Source organism: Zosterops lateralis (assembly GCF_965231275.1).
Source record: "Zosterops lateralis genome assembly, chromosome: 1".
NCBI classification, from domain to species: Eukaryota; Metazoa; Chordata; class Aves; order Passeriformes; family Zosteropidae; genus Zosterops; species Zosterops lateralis.
The window spans coordinates 146,523,802-146,545,916 of NC_139762.1; the positions used below are offsets into that span (position 1 = coordinate 146,523,802).

Sequence of the window (22,115 nt, forward strand, 5' to 3'; positions counted from 1 at the left end):
CGCCACTTCCAACCCAAACTGTTAAATGCTTCTACGATCTGACAGAGGGGTGGCGGGAGTGTGTGAACATCCCCGCGGATTCTGACCAAACTCTTCAGCTCCAAGAGCCCGCATGTTGGCTGACCTGCCCGCAAACCCGCCCTGGATTCAGCAAGCCAGAAAAACACCCTGAGCCCCTCAGAGAGACATTGAACGGGCCGCGGCCGTACAGGGGCGGCCCCAAGGCGGAGCCCCCGCCCCGCCGGCTGTGACGGGGCCGGGCCGGGAAGTGCTTCCGCCCGCGCCTCTCCGGGCTCCGTGAGCGCCCCTGAGTGCCCTGTGAGTGCCCCTGAGTGCCCTGTGAGTGCCCCTGAGTGCCCCGGGGACACCGTGAGTACAGCAGGGACACCGTGAGCACAGCAGGGACACCGTGAGTGCGGAGCGGGGCCGGGCCCGGGAGGGACTCAGGGGAGGCCGCGGCGCCGTCTCGGCCCGGGAGCGGGTGGGTCAGGGAGGGAGGGGTGCTCGGGCAGGTACCGGTCCAGGAGTCCAGCATTGCGGTTCTGCCTGCTGGAGCTGGGTAAAAACCTCTGTGGTGTTCCCCTTGGGACGGAGCGGGGCCGGGGAGGCCCAGTGACCGCTGTGAGGGGAGGGAGGTGGGTGAGGGGTGCCCCCAGTTCCCCTGCCCGGCAGAGCTGGAACCAAGGGATGCTGCGCCTAGCCGAGCTCATCTCTTGGACAGAGCCACGGACAGGGAGAAGGAGCGGGACAGCCACCCTGCAGAAGTTTGGTAGATAGAGTCAAACAAGTATTTAATCGTTCCATCATCGCTTCTCCGCGCAGCTGGCCCCAGTGTGACCGGACACAGCCGGGAGATGTCGACGCCGCCTCTGGCCGGGGCGGGGATGCCGCCGGGCGCCTTCTCCGGGACACAGGCTCAGGGTGCCCGGGAGGTGAACACGGCTTCCCTCTGCCGCATCGGCCAGGAGACCGTGCAGGACATCGTCTTTCGGACCATGGAAATATTCCAGTTACTCAGGAACATGCAGGTGAGAAACAAGTATTTCTTTTTATACACTCAAGTTGCCTTGTTTTTATCACTGACTGGCAATACATACAGACTCAGGAGATGCTTTAGGATGTTTAGGAAAGTCGATCAAACTGCTCTGAGAAGGAGGATTGGTTGAAGAAATGAGTACTACTGGTAATATATTTGCTTAGTCTGTACATTAAGTGAAATTCAGAAGTGCTGAATTGTCATTGCTCCCATAATAAAAAAACTTCTACACTTAGTAACTGTGTTTTCTTTTATGTAATGAAGCCTGTTCATATGTCGGTTATGTTTCTCTGTTTATGTCAACATACAGGGAGTAATTTTAGAGGAATTTTCATTGATCTTTTAATATTTTTTCCCCATAAAACTTTTTTTATTAGGAAAAACAACATAATCCTTATTTGTGTCTACTTACTGAGAAAACATACAAACTTCTGTTGTGTTTTCTTTGTGGAGAGTACAAGATAAATAATCTCCCACTTCCACTCCTTTATTTTCATGATTTTTTTGTCACTGAATTGAGTGGCCTGGGGTCGAGACACAAAATCTCAACCCCAGTCACAACAGAGTCATATTTAAACATTGTGAAGACACTCACTGAAAAGTCAGAGGGATTGACAGTGACCGAAGTGTAGAATACATGAGGGTTTGACAGCAGCGATTGAGCACATAAAATATGTAATTTTGCTAGTAAAGAAAATAAAAATTTCAGCGATTGCTATGGGAAAAGTGTGATTGTCTTATTTTAAAATACACAAAAGCCTGTCTGATATCTTTATTTCATGTGACAGAAACTTTGCCGTAATATTTTTAATGTTTTGGTTCTCCAAGTTACCAAATGGTGTTACTTATCATACTGCAACATATCAAGACAGACTGGCAAAGCTGCAGGAACACCTCCGCCAGCTATCCATACTCTTCAGAAAACTGAGATTAGTCTATGACAAATGTAATGAAAACTGTGCCGGCCTCGATCCTGTTCCCATAGAAGTAAGTATCTCTATTTATGTATAAATTGCAAATCAGAATAACCACTCTGGGTAGCAAATCATCCATCTTCCTCAGTTGCAGGAGACTCATAACAACTTTGAATGATACTGGAATTATTCAGTGGAGTGAATTCTGTTTATTAATTAGAGCTTGTTAAAAGATTGTGAGACAGTGTCTAGTTGACACAGTGTTCTGTCATAAGTTGGACTTGGTCTCAGAGGTCTTTTCCAGCATATTTGATTCTGTGATTCTGTGAAAACAAACTTAATTTAAAAATTTAACCTTTTTTCCTCCAGTTTCTTGGTACCTTCGCCAATTTGTTTCCCCTAGTAAAAAAAAGAGGATTGGTGCAAATTTCTTACAAGAAATGGGAAAAAGTGGAGAAAAGCCTGCTTCAAGTTCTCACCTGTCAGCCTGGCTCCTGTGTAATTAGTATTATTTACTTTCTCTGCCCAGTAGTTCATGCCTCCTTAGTTCCCTCACTCAGCTATTCCTAACCTGCTGGCCAGTATGAACCAAACTTAAATGTGCAGCAGTGATAGAAAATTTACAACATAAAATTTCCAGGGAGGAGGATTGGCCAAAGTTTTTCCTAATAAATACTGCTGTTATTAATAAAATCTTAAATGTCATCTTCCTCATAGGTTGTTTCTAATTTCTAATAATACTCTTAAACCCTGGGTTTCGTTACAATTTGAGTTGCTCCTGCTCTATATTAACCAGAACTTTGAAATGTTTTAATTACTGACCTCTGGATTTGGAGGCAACTTTATTAACGGACTTTTGATTGTCCATTGAACTTTAATCATGCAGTCATTATAATTGAAGTGTGAGCCTCTTAACTGAATAGAAGTAAAGAAATGAAGAAGTCCATTAAGTACAGACTCTTCTAGAAGACTAGTATTTTAGTTAACAGTTGCTGACTTCTGACAAGGGTTTCAGAGAAATGGCAACTTGGCAGCAAGCAAGGGAATAAGTTAATTTTCGCATTTAAGAAAATAAAACCTGTTTTCACAGTGTGCTGACTTGTGTGCAATAACCAAATAGTAGTGTCCTCTTTAAAAGCTTTACATGCTTTTACAAAAAAAGCTTTACAGCTTTTTTTCCCATATCAGTGGAAAGATGTGGATGGGGTTGGGTTGGTTTTTTCCTATAACTTTTAACATTTTTTTTCCATTATCAGGATGGAAAGGAATCTCCATAGAGAAAATAAGAAGTCACTTTAGGCTTTTTTAATTCAAGGGTTCACTGATAACTTAGTCACAGCAGAGTTTTTTATTGATAGTTGGAGTATTTTTTTTTTAAATCTTCCAGTCTTTTCTTTTCTGAACTTAGTAGATGCCTGCCTCCTCATGTTTTTATTGGTTAGAGTGAATGCCAGTGGCACACCATTCCTGTTGGATCAGTTTTCTTAAATTCTTCCAGTAGTTCAGTAGTCTCAATTGTATTATTTAATGGCCAGTATTCTAACCATGTCTTTACAGACTGTCAACAAAACTCCTTTTTGCACAGTCAAGAGAAGTCCATACCTACTTGTATTGCTTATTCCATTATTATTGATATAAATATTTTAATACTTTTTGTTAGTGTGTGCTAATGGGTGATAGATATTATTAACTTTCTGTTAAACAATGTAGCAAGTGAAGACCTGCCTACAAAGATTAAATTTCCTGCTTCTTTTGTGTATTAGGTAGAGTTTTGCTTTACTTTGTGTGTTTGGGGGGTTTTGTGGTTTTGTTGTTGTTGTTTTGGGATTTTTTTTTCTATCACCTTTTCTGAAAGTTAGGTTTACAAAGGAAATGTTCTTCTTTGAGTGCTACTTTATTTTTCCATTAAAGAGAGATTTTTCCAGGCACATATAGCAGCTCCACTACTTGTTCTTTATGGTCTGCAAATGTAGTAAGTGGTCAACATTTGGCACTTTTTCACGGCAGAGTTTAGTGTGATAGCTTTTGTCCATTTTGCTAAGCTTAATAAGAATGGCTGCCAAAATTTTCGTTTAGAAGAAAATGGCATTTTTAGTGGGTTAAATCAAAGCAAGCTTTCCATCAGGGCTGAAAGCACTGAATGCTTTGTAGTATTACATCCCAACCTAAGTAAGAAGTTAGAATGGACTTGATCAGCAACTTGCTCACAGGCTTTTAAACTTATGTCTTCTTGCTCACATTTATCAATATTAGTCTTCCATTTGTCTGTGTGTATGTAAACACTGATGTAATTTTGCACAGTTCAGGACAGAAAAAACAATGTCTGACTGTGGACTTGGTGGATGTATTATCTTTTAAGAAAATGTTAGTACCCTGGGAGTGTTCTGACACAGAAACAGGTATTTGTTTTGTATCTAGTATATTTCTTTTTTATTTATTTTTTTAGGAAGGAAACATTTAGTAGTATTCATTTAGAAATTCTGCATCGAGGAATTTTGGCATTGTCAAAGCTTGCAAAAAACACAGTGCACTATGATCTTCTCCAGCCTAAACCAAACTATGATTCTGTGTGTCTGAGGAGATCATGGTGAGAAATTCTTACAGAAAAACTCATTTTGGGTAGGCCTGGTCACAAGAGTAGCCAAAGAGAGGCTCATTAAAATACCAAGTCATAACTAGAATATTAACCAAGTAGCTTTACTGACATAAAGCCAGTCATATTTATGTTCAGTATATCACTAAAATGCTTTATCATAATGATAACTTCATGTTTGTGGTTTTATTTCTTAGTGTGGAATAGTAAATTTTAAAATCCCAATCTGCAGAATTCAAAGCTACAAGGGTGATCTATGATAAACATCTTAAAATGGAAAGACTGGCTTCTGCCTGCAGTTAGGAAATTTCTTTGGTCTAGGTTTGGTAATGTGTGGATTGTGTCTTTTTGAAGCACATTGTTTTCCTGGAGAACCAGCTGAGGTCATTGCAAGGCCTTTAGGTTTGAAGTGGCAAACAGGCTTGTCTCCACTTTCTCTTAGACAGTTAGAAACTTTCTGGATTTGATTTTCTTTTTTATTTTTTTTCTTTTTTTTCTTTCTTTTTTTTTTTTTTTTTTTTTTTTTTTTCCCTCTAAAGCTGATGTTCCTTGTCTTCACAGCAACTTATTCCATATGTTGAAGAAGATGGCTCCAAGCATGATGATCGTGGTGCTGCAAGTCAGCTTCGTTTTGCTAGTGAAGAGAGAAGGGAAATCATGGAAGTAAATAAGGTAACAAAGTTGAAATTAATTTGCATAAACTGAGAAATGTAATTTTCACATTACTAAGCCTAAATTTCTAGATTGCTGTAAATACAGAATGTGTGATGGCTACCATCAAAACTGGAGATAGATACTTTTTATTTATAAATATTTTGATATTGACCTTTTAGTTAAATGACTATTTTTAGCTGTATCTCTGGCATTAGAGTTTAGGTTTTCTTACAATTTTAACTTATGTCTTTTTTAAAGAGGACATATATATTCTTATGAATACAGTGTGTTATGTTTATGTTTTTGTGTAACCCACTAGATATTGACAGTACAAGCTGAACTAAGGTGCCTGTTGAACTTACTTATCTTCAGAACTTAACCTTAGATGTTAAAATAATTAATATTAAACCCCAGATGAGTAAATATTATTACAATTATGTGAGTTGGTAAAGAACTTTCAGGGCTACCTTCTGTATTTTGACAGTTTGAGGAAGACTGTTCCTTTTGTGAAGAGGAGCATTTATTGAATCTTGGCACATTCAAAAAAATGTATTATGAATTATGAATGTTAAATGAGTTAAAATGTTAAAGTTTCAGTTTGAGTGGCATTGTGCAACTGGGTACAGTTACTGAAGAGGGATTCAAATCTAAAAATAATTATGCTGTAGTAAAAGCTAATGCAATATGGAGATTAAAAATACACAGTTTTACCAGACCACAATTCTGAACATTGTTTCTTCAGTCTGTAAAGTACAAAGATAGGATTAAATAAATATTTCTATAGCTGTAATATCTGCAAGTGCTCAGTAAAAAGGAGTTATAATCTACAAAAATGGCAGAACAAAAGAAATAAATGAATAAAATTTTTATTTATGGAATGAATAATTGATGGATTTTCGGCTTTTAAAATACTTCCTGTATTTTAATTTGTCTTCCACAATCACCATGTATTGAATTTTTCATAACCCATTTATTTAGAAAAATGCATGTGTATTGTACAGGAGAAAATGAGGACTACATGAATTTAGAGAAACACAGTTGTCAGCTCTCCTGTTGTAATCTTTCTCTTCAGTGCTGATGTAGCAGGGTTGTATATATTATATTGTATGTAATGTTGTACCGTGAATTTATGCACATTTATTTGCAATCTTTAAGTCTTAATAAGCTTAACTGTCCATATTTGTGGTGGTTTTAATAGTTCTATGACATGGTTTTGCCCTTGTTGTTGTACTTTTATGTTAATATAGTTTTAAACCTCCTTGGTGTGATCTTGTGAAAATAATTTCATAAATTTTTATGAAGAGTTCTGAACCTTAAAAAGGTTGATGGTGTTACAGGACCATTGGTAGCAAACTGGTAATTAAGAATGCATTGAAATCTTCACAGAAATGTAGGCTGAAATCCTGAATTTATACTTTAATGCCTAGACCTAATTTCCAGATTTTCCACAGTAAATCTTCACAAGATAGTTAAACTTTCTCTAGTTCTCTTGTGGACAAATACTTAGTAACTGCAGCAAAAGAAAGCTAAAGTTCTTGTTCTTTGAAAGTTCACTGATTTTTTCTTTTTTCTCCCTCCAGTTGTAAAAGCACATCTAGTACCATTTTCAATGTTCAAATTTTAATACATTACCGACTAAGAAATGCTTTTATGACTAGAATTATATAGTCTTTATTTTTTTTGCAAAGAAAAATCACTAGAATCAGATAATTGGTCTAATTTCTAACACTGGCTGCTGGGTTCAAGGAGGGCTTGCTCTGGTTCTTAGCTGGCATACCTGCCAGCTCTTTAGTCCTCTCTAGTGTGTAATGTCCACCTCCAGCTCAATTTGATGAATTAATTTTAGGAAAATTGCAGTATTACAAAATGTTGATGAAAATACTGTGACAGGGAAAGCAACAGGGCAGTTAAAGAAGCTTTTTATATTCTCAAGCAAATCTTTCCTTCCTTCAGCTCTTTGTCCTTTACTCACCTCATCCTTTTTGCTGTGATAGGCATTATTTTTTCGGTCTTGCATGTTACAGGTACCAAAAAATCACTATTGCAATAACCCAAGACTTTGACACTATTGTGATATTTTAATTAATTCTTAGACCTGCCCTGGATCTCTTAATTTTGCCCTTCTTGCCGTGCTATCCCAGCCAGTCTGATTTCTTTAGTGGCTCTGGATGTATGTCAAAGACACTAACCTCCCCACAGTGTGGAGCACTGCCAAAACTAGTAGTAGCTCTTATAAACCTTGTGGATCATATATTCTCACACAAAAATGCCCTCATTCTGTGAACTGCTGACATGAAAAATAGCAGCTTTGCTTTGCTGCTGCAGGTGTCTGGGAAGGGAGCACCCTCATGGAGGAAGAGAGGAGTTTCAGGTAGTTCCTATGCTCACCATCTCATTCATGGGCCAGGAGAACCTGTTGATGTATTAGAGTTCCTAAAAACTGCAGGAGTTTTTTCCTGTTGGTTTACTGTGACACCTTTTGGTCTTATTTGGTTATTCTGCTGACCTTCTAGGTCAGAAAGTTTAATGTGCTGACCTTGGCTATGTAAGTACTTGTCTGTTAATTTAAAATATAGATTACATTACCAGGCAACGAATTTCTGTCCTACCAATTCAGTAATAATTAGCAACTGTAGATTTAAATAAAGCCTATTAAGCTTTATAACACAAGGGAGTTTTGCCCACAGTAAGAAGCTTGTACTATTAGTACAAAACAAACCATTTCTTGAGTATTGACTATCTATATCTCTTGTCTTAAACAAATCTCTCCTGCAGTTCCCAAAAATGTAGCTTATTCTTTTTTATCTGTGTATGCTTTCAGAGCTTGTAAAATGTTGAGGTGGTTGACTTCTTTTTTAATAAATTACTGTTCCAGAATCAGTTTAGTATTTGAATTGGTCTTGTAGTACACATCTTGATCCAGTTTTCATTGAAATTAATCTATTTGCAGCAAGTGGAAGATGTTACCAAGATTTCCTCTCTGCTGTTCATGGTTTTTGAGTGTTTAATGTTCTATCTATTAAGTTTTTTACCTTTTAAGTATAGAATCATCAGTATTATTTTCAAGATGTGAGGCTCCCCTGCAATCTGTGGTTATGTAGTACATTTGAGAGGACTTGAAACAGAAATACCATATCAAAAACTGACAGTGATTTGATCTGTTTTGCTGCCCTATCAGTGGTTTTCTATACTGCTGGCTTTTAGAAATGCAGCAAGCACAGCTTAGGTTTCATTCATGCTGTAAGTCTGGTTTGAATGAAGTACTTAGGAAAACCATCACATAATTAGTAGCATAAGTGCATTTGTGTGAAAACAAAGCAAAATAGCATTTGGATATTCCAGGTGGCTCTTCAGAAAACAATCGTATTTGATATTCTTAACTAATGTTTGTTGAGCGTTTAACTGTGATCTTGCTGAGAGAGAAAAAGACAATCTAGATGACAGACTTTTAAGTTAAGCTATAACAAGTTTAGCTCTGGGCTTTTTTCAATAATGCAAACATTGTGCCTTGCAGCTGATGCTTTTGAGGACTATGCAGAAAACCTAAATTCCTTTTAAACTACCTTTCACACTATTTTCATGTATTTTAATTGGTTTTATATGTGTAGAGTCCTTTTTCACCCAAAATATGAGTGCGCACCAAGGAACGCTTTGGTAAGAGGGGAAGAATTTGCTACTTGGATACCTTCTGGGCAGATTAATCTGCACTGGAGACAAGGCCATGATTTTTTGAGTACCCAAACTGACTCTCTGCAGTGGTAGAATCAGAAGAATTTAGGCTCAGTGAGAAGTCTGGAGATTTTCTGGTTCAGCCCCCAGCCCAAGAAAGGGTCATCCAGCAAAGTTAGATCCAGCCACTCCAGGTCATGTCCATGCTCCAGCATTTCAAATATCTGTAAGGATTGAAATTCTGTCTTTCCTGGGCCTTTCTTAAATGTTGACTTCTGTGAAAATTTTCCCAATGTTACATTGGAATTTTCTTTGTCATAATTTGTATATTCGAGTTATGCCCTCATCCTTTTGCTGGGTATAGTCAAGAAGAGTCCAGCTTTATTTTTTCTGTGAGCTTCATTAGGTGGCTGAAGACATCACTGTGATCCTGCCCTGTGGCCTTCTCTGCTTGAGATTGTACAAACACATCTTTAATCGTTGTGGTGGCCTTCCACTAGGCATTATCCAGTATGATAGAGCTTTGTATTGATCCTCAAACTGAACAGTCACTCTCCAGAGCCAAATAGAGGAGAGGATCAGAGGTACTCACCTGACCTGAGAGGTACGCTCTTGCTAATTAATATAGGGCAGAGTGCAGTTTGTCTTCGCATTTCAAAAAAGATCTGCTGATGACTCAGGTTAAACTTGTTAGAAAGTATCAAAAAGTACCTCTGATCCCTTTCTGTAAATTTCATTTCTGTTCAGTCAGCCTTCTCGCTGTGCTGTTGTATGAGTTTATTCTGTGTGCAGATGTAGGATGCTGCTTTAATTGAAGTTCCTGAGATAGGTGTTGGCCTGCCTTTCCCATCTGTTGAGGTCCCTCTGAATCCAGCATCCCACCACCGAGTACATTTTTCACTTTCCCCAGTTTGGCATCATCCACCAATTTGATAACTTTGATATGGTGGTTGGGTCATTAAGTGTGGATTAGTCATTAATGAGGATATTAAGAATATTCACCTTAGTATCAACCCTGAGAAACTTCAAGGGTGACCAACTAGCTAAGACCAACTTGGTCTTAATACTGATGATCCCAGCATTTAGAATTCCATAGTCCAGCCAGTTCTCCATCAACCCAGTAATTCACCTGTCCCAACCACATCTCTCCAATTTACTCAAAGGCAAATTTGGATAAATGTCAAAAGCCTGATTAATGAGTGATTTTACTTTATGAAAGTGAAGAAAATCTCCTGCTCTCCTCTTGCCACAGAGCCAGTCATTTCTCAATAGAAGGTGATCATGTTGGTCAGGCACAAGGCATCTTCAGGAAATCCAGTATGACTGCTCCCAGTCACCTTATCTTTATGTGTCTGGATATGACTTACAGAAGGATTTGCTGCACAGTTTTTCTGGAGTCAGGAGTTAGGCTGAGTAGCCTGTAGTTTTCTGGATCCCCCTCCTTGTCTTTCTTGCAAATGAGTTGAAATATTTCCTTTTTCATCGGGAGCATATCCCCCTCTCCAATAGAAAATTAGGTAGAGTGGTCTTGTTTCTCAGCATCGAGATGCATTTTTATTCCAGATAATTAATTATTTCCTTTTCAGTTTTGTACAAATGTTGTACGCAAAATTTTTCACGTTGCATTCTATATCAAAACCATGTCATGCTTACAAAGTTGAAAAAAGTTAGGAAAAGGTGAGCAGAAAGCTGCCTGTAAAATCCCAATTTTGTCCTCATATAGATCTATATTATGCAACCTTTATTGCATTATCACATTTGGTTCCTCTTCCCCCCTTCCCACTTTCTATTCTGGAAGAGTTATTTGAGCTATTCTGCTTTTGTGGCAGAGTATGCACTATTTAGATTGAATCAGTATTGTAGTAAATAAGATTATAAAAATCCAGTATTGCGTAACTGACATTAGACTATTGAGTAAGGAGGGAATTTGGGAATGAGGAGGAAGGATTTATTGTGTGTAGTGAGTAACTAACTAAGGCAGCTCTTAGGAGCTGAATTTTTTTTCTTCGCCACAAATTATCTGTGGTCATTGTTCATTCTTCCCCCTTATGGCTCATGGTAGCTTTGAGTACGTGGGAAGTTGTTAAAATACAAAGTTGAAAGATGAACATGAATCTTAAATGTCTTTGGACAAAGTTGGCAGCACTGCAGTTTTATCTGTAGTGTTCGTGTGACTGAGTTTGACATCTGTAACTGAAGGATCATAGATCTGTGGGATTTTCATATTAAGAATGGGGATGTAACGCTGAGAAGTGGTGGAGAAGCACCTTGGGGAATGAATAATTCCATTACAAGCTACAGAGCTTAGATGGTACTCAGCAAATAAGACCTTGGACCTCATCATTGAATGATAAATAATTGGTATGAAGCAAACATCCATCTATTTGAATGAAGATGCTTATTCCTCTCAGAACAACAGATCAGTGGATAAATGCAATCCTGTCTGGGTCAATAGGTGAAAAGTATTGAGCTTGCAGCAGGGCACAGGCTGTCACTGATGCCTCTGTTTGTTTCAGGACCACAGGTTACACATGCAGAAGGAGCAGTTTTCCTTTCAGCTGTCAGGTGAGGGGCAAGGCAGAAAACTCAGTCTCTCATTTCTGCAAAGTGTAGAACAGTCATGCCTGTGGATGGCATCAGGAAAAGCTGTAGATACTGGACAGTGAGTGTGTTGATCTTTAGTTGCACAGCAGTTACTGTATTAGTGAGTAATATTTTTTATCCCTTTGGGAAAAATCCTATAAATACATTGATAAATTAATTTATTGTGATGGAAAATGAATCTTGGTATCAGTTGAGCAGCTGTAAGTTAAGACACCACTTGGCAGCTTTAAGAGAGTTCAAGCAAAGTATTGAGGACACTTTTTCCATCATATTTTTTTTCAGCTATGTGCATATAACATATGGGATATGCATATAACATTGTAAATAGTCTCTTGACTACTAAAGGAAAAAAGAAAAGAGCAGGTTTTTCCACCTTCATACTTCAGAGATTTCATTATGAAGGATTCATTTTAAAAAAGAACAGTATAAATGTCACCTTCCTATTACAAACATTGTTTCTGTAGAAATTTCTTGGGCTTGACTTATCTGGAAACACAGAGGCCACTGTGGCCTTCATGAAGTTTTCAAGAATCACTTCCCACAGCAGTTCAGTGGTCCGAAAGAGTAACATGAGTACTGTGTCCAGCTCTGGGCTCCTCAGCACAGGAAAGACATGGACCTGTTGGAGTGGGTTCAGAGTAGGGCTACAAAAATTATCAGCAGGATGGAGCACTTCTCCTATGAGGAAAGGCTTAGAGTTGAGGCTGTTCAGTCTGAAGGAGAGAAGAAACCAAGGAGATCTTACAACAGCCTTTCAGTACTCAAAGAGGGCTTATAAACTTTTTTAGCAGGGCCTGTTGCGATAAGGCAAAGGGCAAAGAAGCCAATTTAGATGAAATATAAGGAATACTTGTCTTGAGAAGTGGTAGATGCCCCATCCCTGGGAACGTTCACAGTCAGGCTGGACTGGGCTCTGAGTAACCTGATTTAGTTGGAGATGTCCCTGCTCATTGGACTAGCTGACTTTTAAGGCCCCTTACAACCCAAGCTGTTCCATCATTCAGGAACTCCTGGGAAGGAATGTGAAGCAAGTTCTCTGTAGTAGAGTCTTAATCAACAAAGTACACATCATTTTTTTAAATTTTGCTAAGATTTATGTAAGCAAAGGTACTATGGTTAGTAATATTTAATGTTACACTGAGGCACTGAGATGTCCTGATGTCCTTCTGGCCTGTATTGTTGTAGATCTTGACTAGAGCAGGTAAAAACCACAGCTGGCACAGCATTCAAGAGAATGGTCTTCAATATAAGATTTTCAAGATGGAAACAGATCTTTGCTTGTTTTTTCCTTAAGCAGAAGAGCCTGTACAACTTAGACAGACAGTACTGTTGATGTTTTTTCCAAGCACCACTTGGAATATGATCTTACTCTTCCACAGGTTTATATTATTTTCTTTGCCTGAAGAAGAGATTTCTAGTAAATGGATTGAGTGCAGCATAATGATCCACAGTGATGTTTGGTGTTTTAGTTTTAAAATTTGAAGGGTACATGAACTTACAATGAGGAGAGAGACAAGAGCACTGTGCAAAGGAAGGTTCTGATACATCTCTGATTTTAAGTTGTGAATTGGTCTAGCAGCACTGATTTCTAATGAAATGCAAGTGAAGCAAGAATGGCTTCTGGTAAAAAATTTATTCCAGTCAAAGTTGAAATTACTGTGTCCTACTGAATTCAAATCTGTATGAAACATGGTGGGTTGCTTATGGCAGCTTTTCTTCCTTTTAATTTTTTGGATATATGTTCAGGTTCTCCCACTTTGATTCATTTATGTGGGGTTTATGATTCAGTAAATGTTTTCATAAATTACCTACCTGACCTAAGCCAACTAAGGACTCATTGGTTACTAGAAAGTGAAGTCCTTGCCAACTCCATCACAATGGCCATAACACTTGCAAGTCAAAATGGGCCCCATTGAAAACTAACACTACGAAAGAAGACCCCCTCGGGTAGGTTTTCAGTCAGATCACTTTTGTGACAGAGAGGGACTAACAGAAACAGGTATGACAGATGTAACTTGAATTTAGGTCTCTTAAACCCATTATAAACTGCCTCATAGAATTTCCCTGTGCTATGTTAAAACAGATTAAGTCAAAAGCTGTAGCATGTATGTAGGATGAAGTACTTTTTCTTGTTTTATACAACATCTTGTTAATCCTGAGAAGCAGTCTAGAGTTCAACTAAGTAATTTCAACAGAAGGAGGAAAGAGTGGGAGACAACTTGCAAGCAATCTGTTCAAATGAAAATCTGTCACTGCTGCAGAAGCTGCTTAAAGATTTTGCCCATTTCCCAAGCAGGCCATTTCACCTATCTTTTGAAGGTTAGACTTGACTTGAGATGTTCTTACTGGCTCAGCAAAGTCTTAAGCAGAGGCCAGCACTTCCAGTGGTGCAGAACATATTAATTATGTAGTACTTTGTGGTGTGGACCACTGCCTGTCAAAGATCAGTAACAAAGATCAGTGTATGCATTTCAATTAGGAGACTGTGCTCTCTGAAGTGGATTTTTTTCTCTTCTCTTTATTCCTTCCACAGCCTAGCAACCCAAAGATGGTGCTTCATCTTAGATGTTTTTTTCTGGCTCCAGAAAAAGTAGAAGAGCTAAGAAATTAGCTCTTCACTGAAGATGAAGATCTAAAATTATCTTCAGATAAATAAACAAATTTATACTTCTTGTCCTTCCAGATGCTTTGAAAACAAATGAAATCCAGGCTGAAAGTTCCCCTGTCTAGCATCAAATAAAGATCAAACAATTTATAGTGTAATAATATTTTCACAAGAAAGGAAAACAGTATTAGAGAGTGAGTCTTTCGAGCATAACTTACACAAAGTTCATGTGAGTAACAGTATTTCACAGTACAGTTAGACATGGATGGAGAGAGAAAACAGTCTGCTCAGAGGTCAGTGGTTATTTCTGTCTGTGACTTTAATTAGCATCACCAACTGTTCAGCCTTCATTTCCATTGATGAAGACTTTGAAATACCTTGAAATGCTGTGGTGTCAGTATGAGGGAGTTACAGCTTGCATTGAACTAGTAATTTTGATGTAAAAGTCATTGATTTCTCTAGGACTGAATGTTGAGGATGGCAAACAGAATTATGTTTAAAAATACCACAGATATTAACATGCTTGTTAATTTCATCCCTCTTGTGCTTTCTCAAGCATCAGGATCTTGAATTAATGGCCTTTGGTAGGAAGACCCTTGCCTTTGTGTCATTTCAGTGTTGTGGTAACTACATGCTTCTTAGCTTTCTCTCTTGTCTTTAGTTAGGAGCTGAATCTCTGCTGTATCTTGTGAAGTCTTGGATCAGCAGATGGAAAAGAAAGAAGCATTAGATAAATGCACAGATTTATCTTTAAAATGCTTTTTAGCCTGTCAAATGCTTGGTTAGGAATTCCATGTTAGTTGAACTATCCTACATATGTTTTTGTATCATTCTTGGGAGTCTAGCTTTGAGTGTTGTCTCTTCCAGCGTCCCACAAAAGTCTGTATTCAGGAGTATTTCCCTTAGTATGTTCCCCATGTAATCTAAACCTAATTACCATATTCCTTCAGACTTTTTACAGGTCTGAAGTGAATAAGCTTCCTTTTTTTTCTCTGGACTTCCTTCCCAGCTGACCAGCTGGCAATTTAAAAATATTGTTGTGTTGACTGCATCAAAATTCAGGAGACTAATTTTCAGGATATTGCTTCATTTTCTCTCTGTTCAAGTAACTTCGCTTGTATTACTGATTTGAGTCATGCTTTTATTGCCTTTTGTGTAGTGCAAATAGCAAAGTTACATCAAACCTGAAACGCTCTGTTCTGTTTTGATGGAAGCAAGTCTTTCCTGTGCTTTCACTTTACTTGGAACTCCAGACTTCCCTAATGAATAAGTAATTTGATCTCTAATGTTGGTAGGTTGACATCTTATCAAATCAGAATGAAATTAAGGACAAACTGTGTACTGTTAACAACAACCTAACTTCTCTACAGCTTTGATTTGAGCAGGAAAATGAATAAATGAGACAATAAATATGGGTATTATTGTGAAGCATGAAAGTTTAGGGAAATTGTGTGATGTCTTGATGCCCGATCTTTCTTCTGTAGAGACACAATTTTTTAAGTTTTGGCTATGCAACCAAATAAAAGCTAGTTTGCTGTTCTCCTGATCCTCCGAATGCTTCTGCAGTTTGGAAAAACAAGTAAATAATTTTAAAGAATTCAGCATGCTTGGGAAAACCTTTTTCAAGACAAGACTCTTATCACTTCACAGTTGACCTACATGACAGAAGGGTTGCAAAAGCTTCATTTGTTTCACCTATACCCTGTGCTTTGTTCAAACTTGTACTGTTAATGCCTCATTTTTCTCTAAACCAAATTTATAAAACACATACTCACATAAATTTACCTGCTCCCCAAATTCTTTCTTCTATCTTAGGATGCTCTCTTTTAGACTTTTCAAAGTGAGGACTGATCCCTGCAAGCCTCCAGTTTTGAAGGTGTCAGGTGTTTTGATAAAAGGCTGCTGTGAAATGAAACAGCATCCGCCCTCTAGCAATGGTCCTTAACTTTTGAGTCTTTCTTGTATTTTTAGAATGTGCTTTAAAGGGGCTGTATTATCCCACTAATAGTGCTCACTGACAACTGAGAAAAATATTCATATAGCATTTCATAGCACTGTAACTTTTGTTGCATTTTTGAGTGTGCTATTTGAACTGATCACAAAAAAAAAACCAACTTCTAATAAACTCTTCCCACAGAAACTGAAACAGAAAAATCAGCAGCTGAAGCAGATCATGGATCAGTTAAGAAATCTTATTTGGGACATAAATGCCATGTTGGCAATGAGGAACTGAACAAGGAAAATCAGACTTGATAACTGAAGAAGATACACATCTGTTTGGATATGCTTCACTTCCTTCTAAGAAGTAACATGGTTTTCCACAATTATTGCAGTAATGTTTGAAAAGTCTTCAAGATTAAAACGTTGGGTCATTTTCTGTTAATGTAAATGGTGTTGGGTTCATTTTTATAGAAGATTGATCCTGTAACTTTTACCTGTGTGATTTTGCTGTACAGACTCAGTAATTTACAGTAGTAGTTTGGATTGTTATGCAGATTGGGGGTTTTATAAATAAAGTGTTTCTGGATTTTCTTTCTAATACAATAAAAATGTTGAAAATGTGTTTATATGCCATTCTGCAGTGCAAATAGCCTTTATGGAGAGGAAAAGTTGCAAGACAGGAAAGTTGCTTCAGTAAGCTAGAGGGATGAAATCAGCAATCAGATACTGCAGTTCAGTCTGCAGTATTTTATATATTATCTGCAGTGCAGAGCAGAGCAGGACAATCCCCTCCCTTGCCTTGCCTGGCTGGCAATGCTGGGCCTGGTGCTCCCCAGGACAGGGTTGGCCCTCCTAGTTGCCAGGGCACTACAGATTCATGTTCAACTTGCCACTGACCAGCGCCCCCAGGTCCCTTTCCATGGCACTGTTCTCCAGCCTCTCATTTCCCCAGTCTATACACAGCCAGGGCTGCCCCATCCCAGGTGCAGAATCCAGCACTTGCCCTTGTTAAACTTCACAAAGTTAGAGATTGCCCAGTCCTTCAATTCGTGGAAGTCTCTCTGTAGGGCCTTTCTGACCCCAAGGGAGTCAACAGCTCCTCCCAGCTGTGTCATCAACAAACTTACTTATTCCTCCCAGTCCTGCTGGAACAGCACAGGACCAAGGATGGAGCCCTGTGGAACCCCACTCATGACAGTCACCAGTCTGATGTGCCCCATTCACTGTAATAGTTCGTGCCCAAATAGTCAGTCAGCTGCTTACCTATCTTGTAACTCAGTTACCCAGCTGTGTGCTGGACATTTTGTCCAGAAGGTTTCTGTTAGAGACAGTATCCAAAAGCTTTGCTGAAGTCCAAAGAGGTTACATCTGGATTGGCTATGGGGGTTACCCTGTTGTAGAAGGAAATCAGGTTCAACAAGTAGGACTTCCCCATCATGAAGCCCTGCTGGCTCTGAACAACTGTGACCAGTGTGTATTTCTGTAACATTATGTATGGTTGGAATACTTTGGAATTACCAGAATGCACTGAATAAAGACCTCATTAATCTTTTCCCTATGACTATCAGGCCTAGTAAACTTTGGAGTATATGAGCAGTTCATTATTTTGAGTTAATCATAAACCTTCATCTTTCTTTGTTCTAACTTTGTTACTCCTCAAAATTTTTGTTTGCCTTAAAAATAGTCTTGAAAATTTTTGTCATCCACAGACACTGCCAGTGTCTCTCCAGATGAAAAAATACATAAAACAACAGTTGCAGTATAATTCCATAGGGCACTTTACTCTTAGTTTTTGTCAGGTTGAAAACTAATCATTCTCAGGATTTGCTTCTTGTTTATCACTTTTACTCCATGCCCACTCAGACTCCATAGTAGTTTTGTGTTCAGAACCTCCTGAAGCATCCAGTTAAATGGTATCCTTTTAAAAGCTACCTTTTTTGTAGTCTCATGGTTTGATACTGAATGCTTACTGATTTGAGATTCATGAGATTCAATGTTACACTGATTTTCATAGAGTTTGTGTTGGAAGGGACCCTGAAGATCATCTTGTTCCAGCACCTCTGCCACAGACAGGGTTGCTCAGAGCCCCCTCCAGCCTCACCTTGAACATTGCCATGGATGGGAAATCTGCAGTTTCACTGGGCAACCTGTTCCAATGTCTCACCACCCTCACAGGTGTTTTGTTGTTCTATCAGTCTCTTTAATTCTGTTTTTAATAATTTCAACACATTTGTCTACTCCTTGAGGTAAAAATCACTGGTAACAGATCTGATCACAACTGGTTAACAATATGTGACTTTTCTCTGAAAATAGGTACAATACTGTTTTTTGTTTCTCTTTTTAAAGGTTGTAAATATTAACAGATGAATGGATGTCCAGTCTTATAGTTGAAAACAGAGTGTTAGAAAATGTTGATGTTGATTAATTTACCCGGTGTTGAAAGTGGTCTGTATGTATGACAATACCTAGAAGTGAGCAGATGTCAAAACACCTTACAAATAAGATCTCTCTCTTTTTTCCCATGTTGCAAATCCAAGAGTAGATATCCTACTTTGTGGCAAAGGCCACAGCAGAATCGTTTGTTCCCTGTTTAGATTCACCACTATGGCAGATTTGCTGGACAGAAATAATAGTTTCTTCTGCAGCTGTGAGAGTCATAACTATTCCATATGCAAAGCTTTTGAAAAAGAGATGACTGCAAGTAGAGATTTTACTTTGTTGTTGGTTTAAAATGCAAATGCATTTTTCTATTTGCAAGCTGTAGTGGCAGCTTTCTGTTTAGTGCATGCGTAAGCATGCAAGCAGCCTAGAAGAAGTATTTGAAGTGGATTTTGAAATGGCACCATCATCTTAATTATGAGTGTAAAATTCTCAGTTCTTCATATTTTTGTTCTATTTTTAGAACAATTATGGAAAATGGAGATTAGTCTAGACGTCACTGTACTACTCATATAGCATCTAGGTCTTCTTACTAAATGTCTTTAAAGTTTGGTGACTTTTTCATTACAAACAGTACAGAAGTAACCCAAAATGTGAATTAAGAGTGCAGCTATTGCAAGTAGATGTCTGGGTGATAAAATATTCAGCTTTCTCTGTGCAGCTGCTGGCAGTAGCCAAGGTCTGTACTACAGTTTTTCATCTGGCAGAGAGGAGAAACACTTCAAAACACTATCAGAATAGATGGGCAGTAGCTAAATTGCAAAGTGCAGAAATAGACAGAATTGTAAATTATCACAGTAAATACTGTCAAAGCAGGACTGTGCAAGGTGTTGGACCAAAACCATACACTTTGACTTACACAGATGAAAGTAAGGGTAGTAAACATAATTCAAATGCTATCGGATCTGTGTGCAAGTGTAGGATTTGGCCAAGAAGATGACAGTTTTAAGAGAAGTGGCAATTCCTCAGCTGTGAAACACTTGAATGAATTACTGGACATCAACATGTGCTGAAATTTAGTATTTTATTAATGCTAACTGAACTTTAACTGCTGGTTAATGAAGTGGCACCAGATGAAGTATTTACAAATACCAGTAAAGCAATACAAACACAGATGTTTCAGTGTTTGGTTTATGTATCATTGACTGTTACATCATTATATATATCATTGAAATTATCTTCATGCTACTGGCGTTCACCTACTTTCCTCACCAGGCTGTGGCTCTCAGAGTTTCTGCCTGCAACAGTGCTGGACTTGCTGTCCCTCCTGAACACACAGAGCTCTGACTGGCTCTGGAAGTGCCCCCTCTTCACTTTGAGCATCATTTTTGTGTGAGTGCTAATAAGTGTAGCTGCTTACTAATGGTTCGACTCAATTATCATAAAAGTCTTTTCCAACTTAAATTATTCTATGATTCTGTGGCTGGTTTTATATTTTTGATAAGGCAGGAGCTGGATAAACATGCTGACACTTCCAGAAGCAAATACCAGAACATAGGATCGTTATATTTTTGGAATATAAAAATATTTGAAGGGTTTGGATTTCCTGGGGCTTTGTTTTGCCCAGATAGGACTTGGGAGAGTAGAGCTATGATGCAGAAATTTTAAAGCATATTTGTGGGAATCGTCCAAGTTAACACAAACTCTCAAAATACAACCATTAATCCAACACTTTTGTAGACAAAATAATGGATATTGAATGTGGGTTCAGTGTCACAGCATAGAAGATGCCTGCTAGGCAGTATCCAAAGGTCCAAGGTTTTTCTTACATAAAAAGACAAAAGTTCAGAGCAGATTTATGCCTTGCTCAGGAATTATGCAAGTTTAGCTTTCCTCTTGTCTTCCTTAGAGGCAGCAAGGCCAAATCCATGAGCATTCTTGTCCCACAAAGAAAAACTGCTCTGATTGTGGTATTTTTTACTGATGGAGAAGCTGGAACTTGTGCAGAAATGCTACTCAAATTAATCATTAAAGAATGGATTTAGAGGGAGGAGTAAAGAATTCTGGTCATAGGAACCAAGATTTCACCAGTGTGCAGAGTGGCTGCACAAGGCAAAAACACTTCAGCTGAAGGGTAGCTGACTGCTGCTGTGGAAAACAATAAGCTTCAGATGTAGGTTTACAGACCTGAAGTTGAAAAAAAACTTTTAAAAAAAATGTGCAATGACGCCCAAAGACACTATGAGTCAGCTGGGGTTGAGAGAGGATGGATTAGTTTAATTGCTTCATGCTAGCAGAGGAAATGGGGGATTATAAAGGAACTTACAAATACATCAGTGCAAAAATATTTGGGAAAGGAAGTGAGTAGTTTTCTCATTCCCCTTATGTTATGGTAATGAAGACTGATGGGGTAGAGCATCAGGGCTTTAAAAGGGAAGGGGGTTTTCCTGACTTGGAAGGTTATCCCATATGTAAAAAGAACAAGCTGACTGATTCCTATTGCAAGATATTAATTAAAGTGACAGAAAATATGTTCCAATGCCAGTTTTTATTTAATAAAATGTGATGGATAAGCAGAATGTAAGAGCTAAATAAATACAATATAGCAAAACTTTCGTTAAGTCTAACTTTGGTGTAAATTTTAAGGTTTTTATTTTTTTGCTCATATTGCATAAGGGACACATTCTGGCATCTGTTACAACACTACAGAACAAATAACACTATGAAGAATCATTTGCAACAGTGTTTGTATTGATTGAATTTAGTCAGAAGCAGAATCTGTGTTTCCTAGCACTTCTCACCAGACTAGGCCCAGTAAAGGCCATCAGTGTGTTTGAGGTAAATAAGCAGAGGTAAGTTTCCATGTGTCTCCTTAACTCTGGGAGCATCACAGCTCATTGAATGCCTCCGTGTTCAACTTGCAAGCTGTCTGGTTGCTTGGAGTTCTGCTTCTGTACATATTCCCAGCAGCTGATGATATCTGAAAGTCACTGCTGAAGCTGTAGAAACTGATTTTTCTGCCTAAATTGTGTAAGAGACCTGATGTGCTCAGGCCCTCGTTGGCCCCTTGGGCTCTCACTTTGAGCTGACTGCTCCTAATACAAAGCTACAGAGTAATGTTCCAGAATGGAGTTGAAAGTGAGTGGATGGGTGGAATGAATTTCATACATGCCTGTGCTAAAATTTTCTCCTATGCTTCTCTGTGCTTATCATGAAATCTTACTTGAAAAATTAATTCAGATTTGCCTAAATAGGAAGGAAGATTCATGATTTTAAAGTTGTCTGAGTAGCAGTGGATAGTAATGCAGTTGTTTCTACAGCCATATAGAGGGTTTAATGGTATTTACAGTTCCAGAGGGGGGGGAAGAGGTTCATGAAGACAGTCTGTTACTGAAATACATTGTTGGAGTGGAAAGACTTCCAAACAATAAGGGGAAAATATAAAGAAATACAACAGCAACAATCAAAACTTTGCTGAGTACACCCTGGCCATAAAATAGAGGTAATGAAAAGGGATTTGGGAAAGCACATTTTAAGCCTGCATTAAAGAGATACATTTGGATACAGGAGATAAAAAAGCCACTGCAGTTTTGGGGTGCATTATCAAATATTGCATAGTAGGGAGTGTGAGAGCTCTTGCTCTGAAACCAATGATTCTGATACTGTAATTCTGCATGAAATACTGAATTAGTTTTGGGGTCAGCATGATACTAACACAGT

At 38.5% G+C, this 22,115-nt stretch overlaps 1 protein-coding gene across 1 annotated transcript; it reads left to right on the forward strand.

Annotated features, from left to right (window-relative positions):
* The first annotated feature begins 318 nt into the window (after positions 1–318).
* Positions 319–20,391, forward strand: MED30 (mediator complex subunit 30). Its single transcript, XM_083857486.1, has 5 exons — positions 319–409; positions 823–1,028; positions 1,865–2,023; positions 5,105–5,215; positions 16,213–20,391. The coding sequence occupies exons 2-5, from the start codon at positions 855–857 to the stop codon at positions 16,306–16,308; spliced, it is 540 nt and encodes a 179-aa protein (XP_083713612.1). The 5' UTR covers positions 319–409; positions 823–854; the 3' UTR covers positions 16,309–20,391.
* Positions 20,392–22,115: the final 1,724 nt, after the last annotated feature.

Bases quoted from the DNA above. Each gene is read 5' to 3' on its own strand.
- MED30 (XM_083857486.1), top strand. From the start codon at position 855: ATGTCGACGCCGCCTCTGGCCGGGGCGGGGATGCCGCCGGGCGCCTTC. The intron at 1,029-1,864 runs GTGAGAAACAAG...TGGTTCTCCAAG, and splicing joins AGTTACTCAGGAACATGCAG to TTACCAAATGGTGTTACTTA. The intron at 5,216-16,212 runs GTAACAAAGTTG...CTCTTCCCACAG, and splicing joins AAATCATGGAAGTAAATAAG to AAACTGAAACAGAAAAATCA.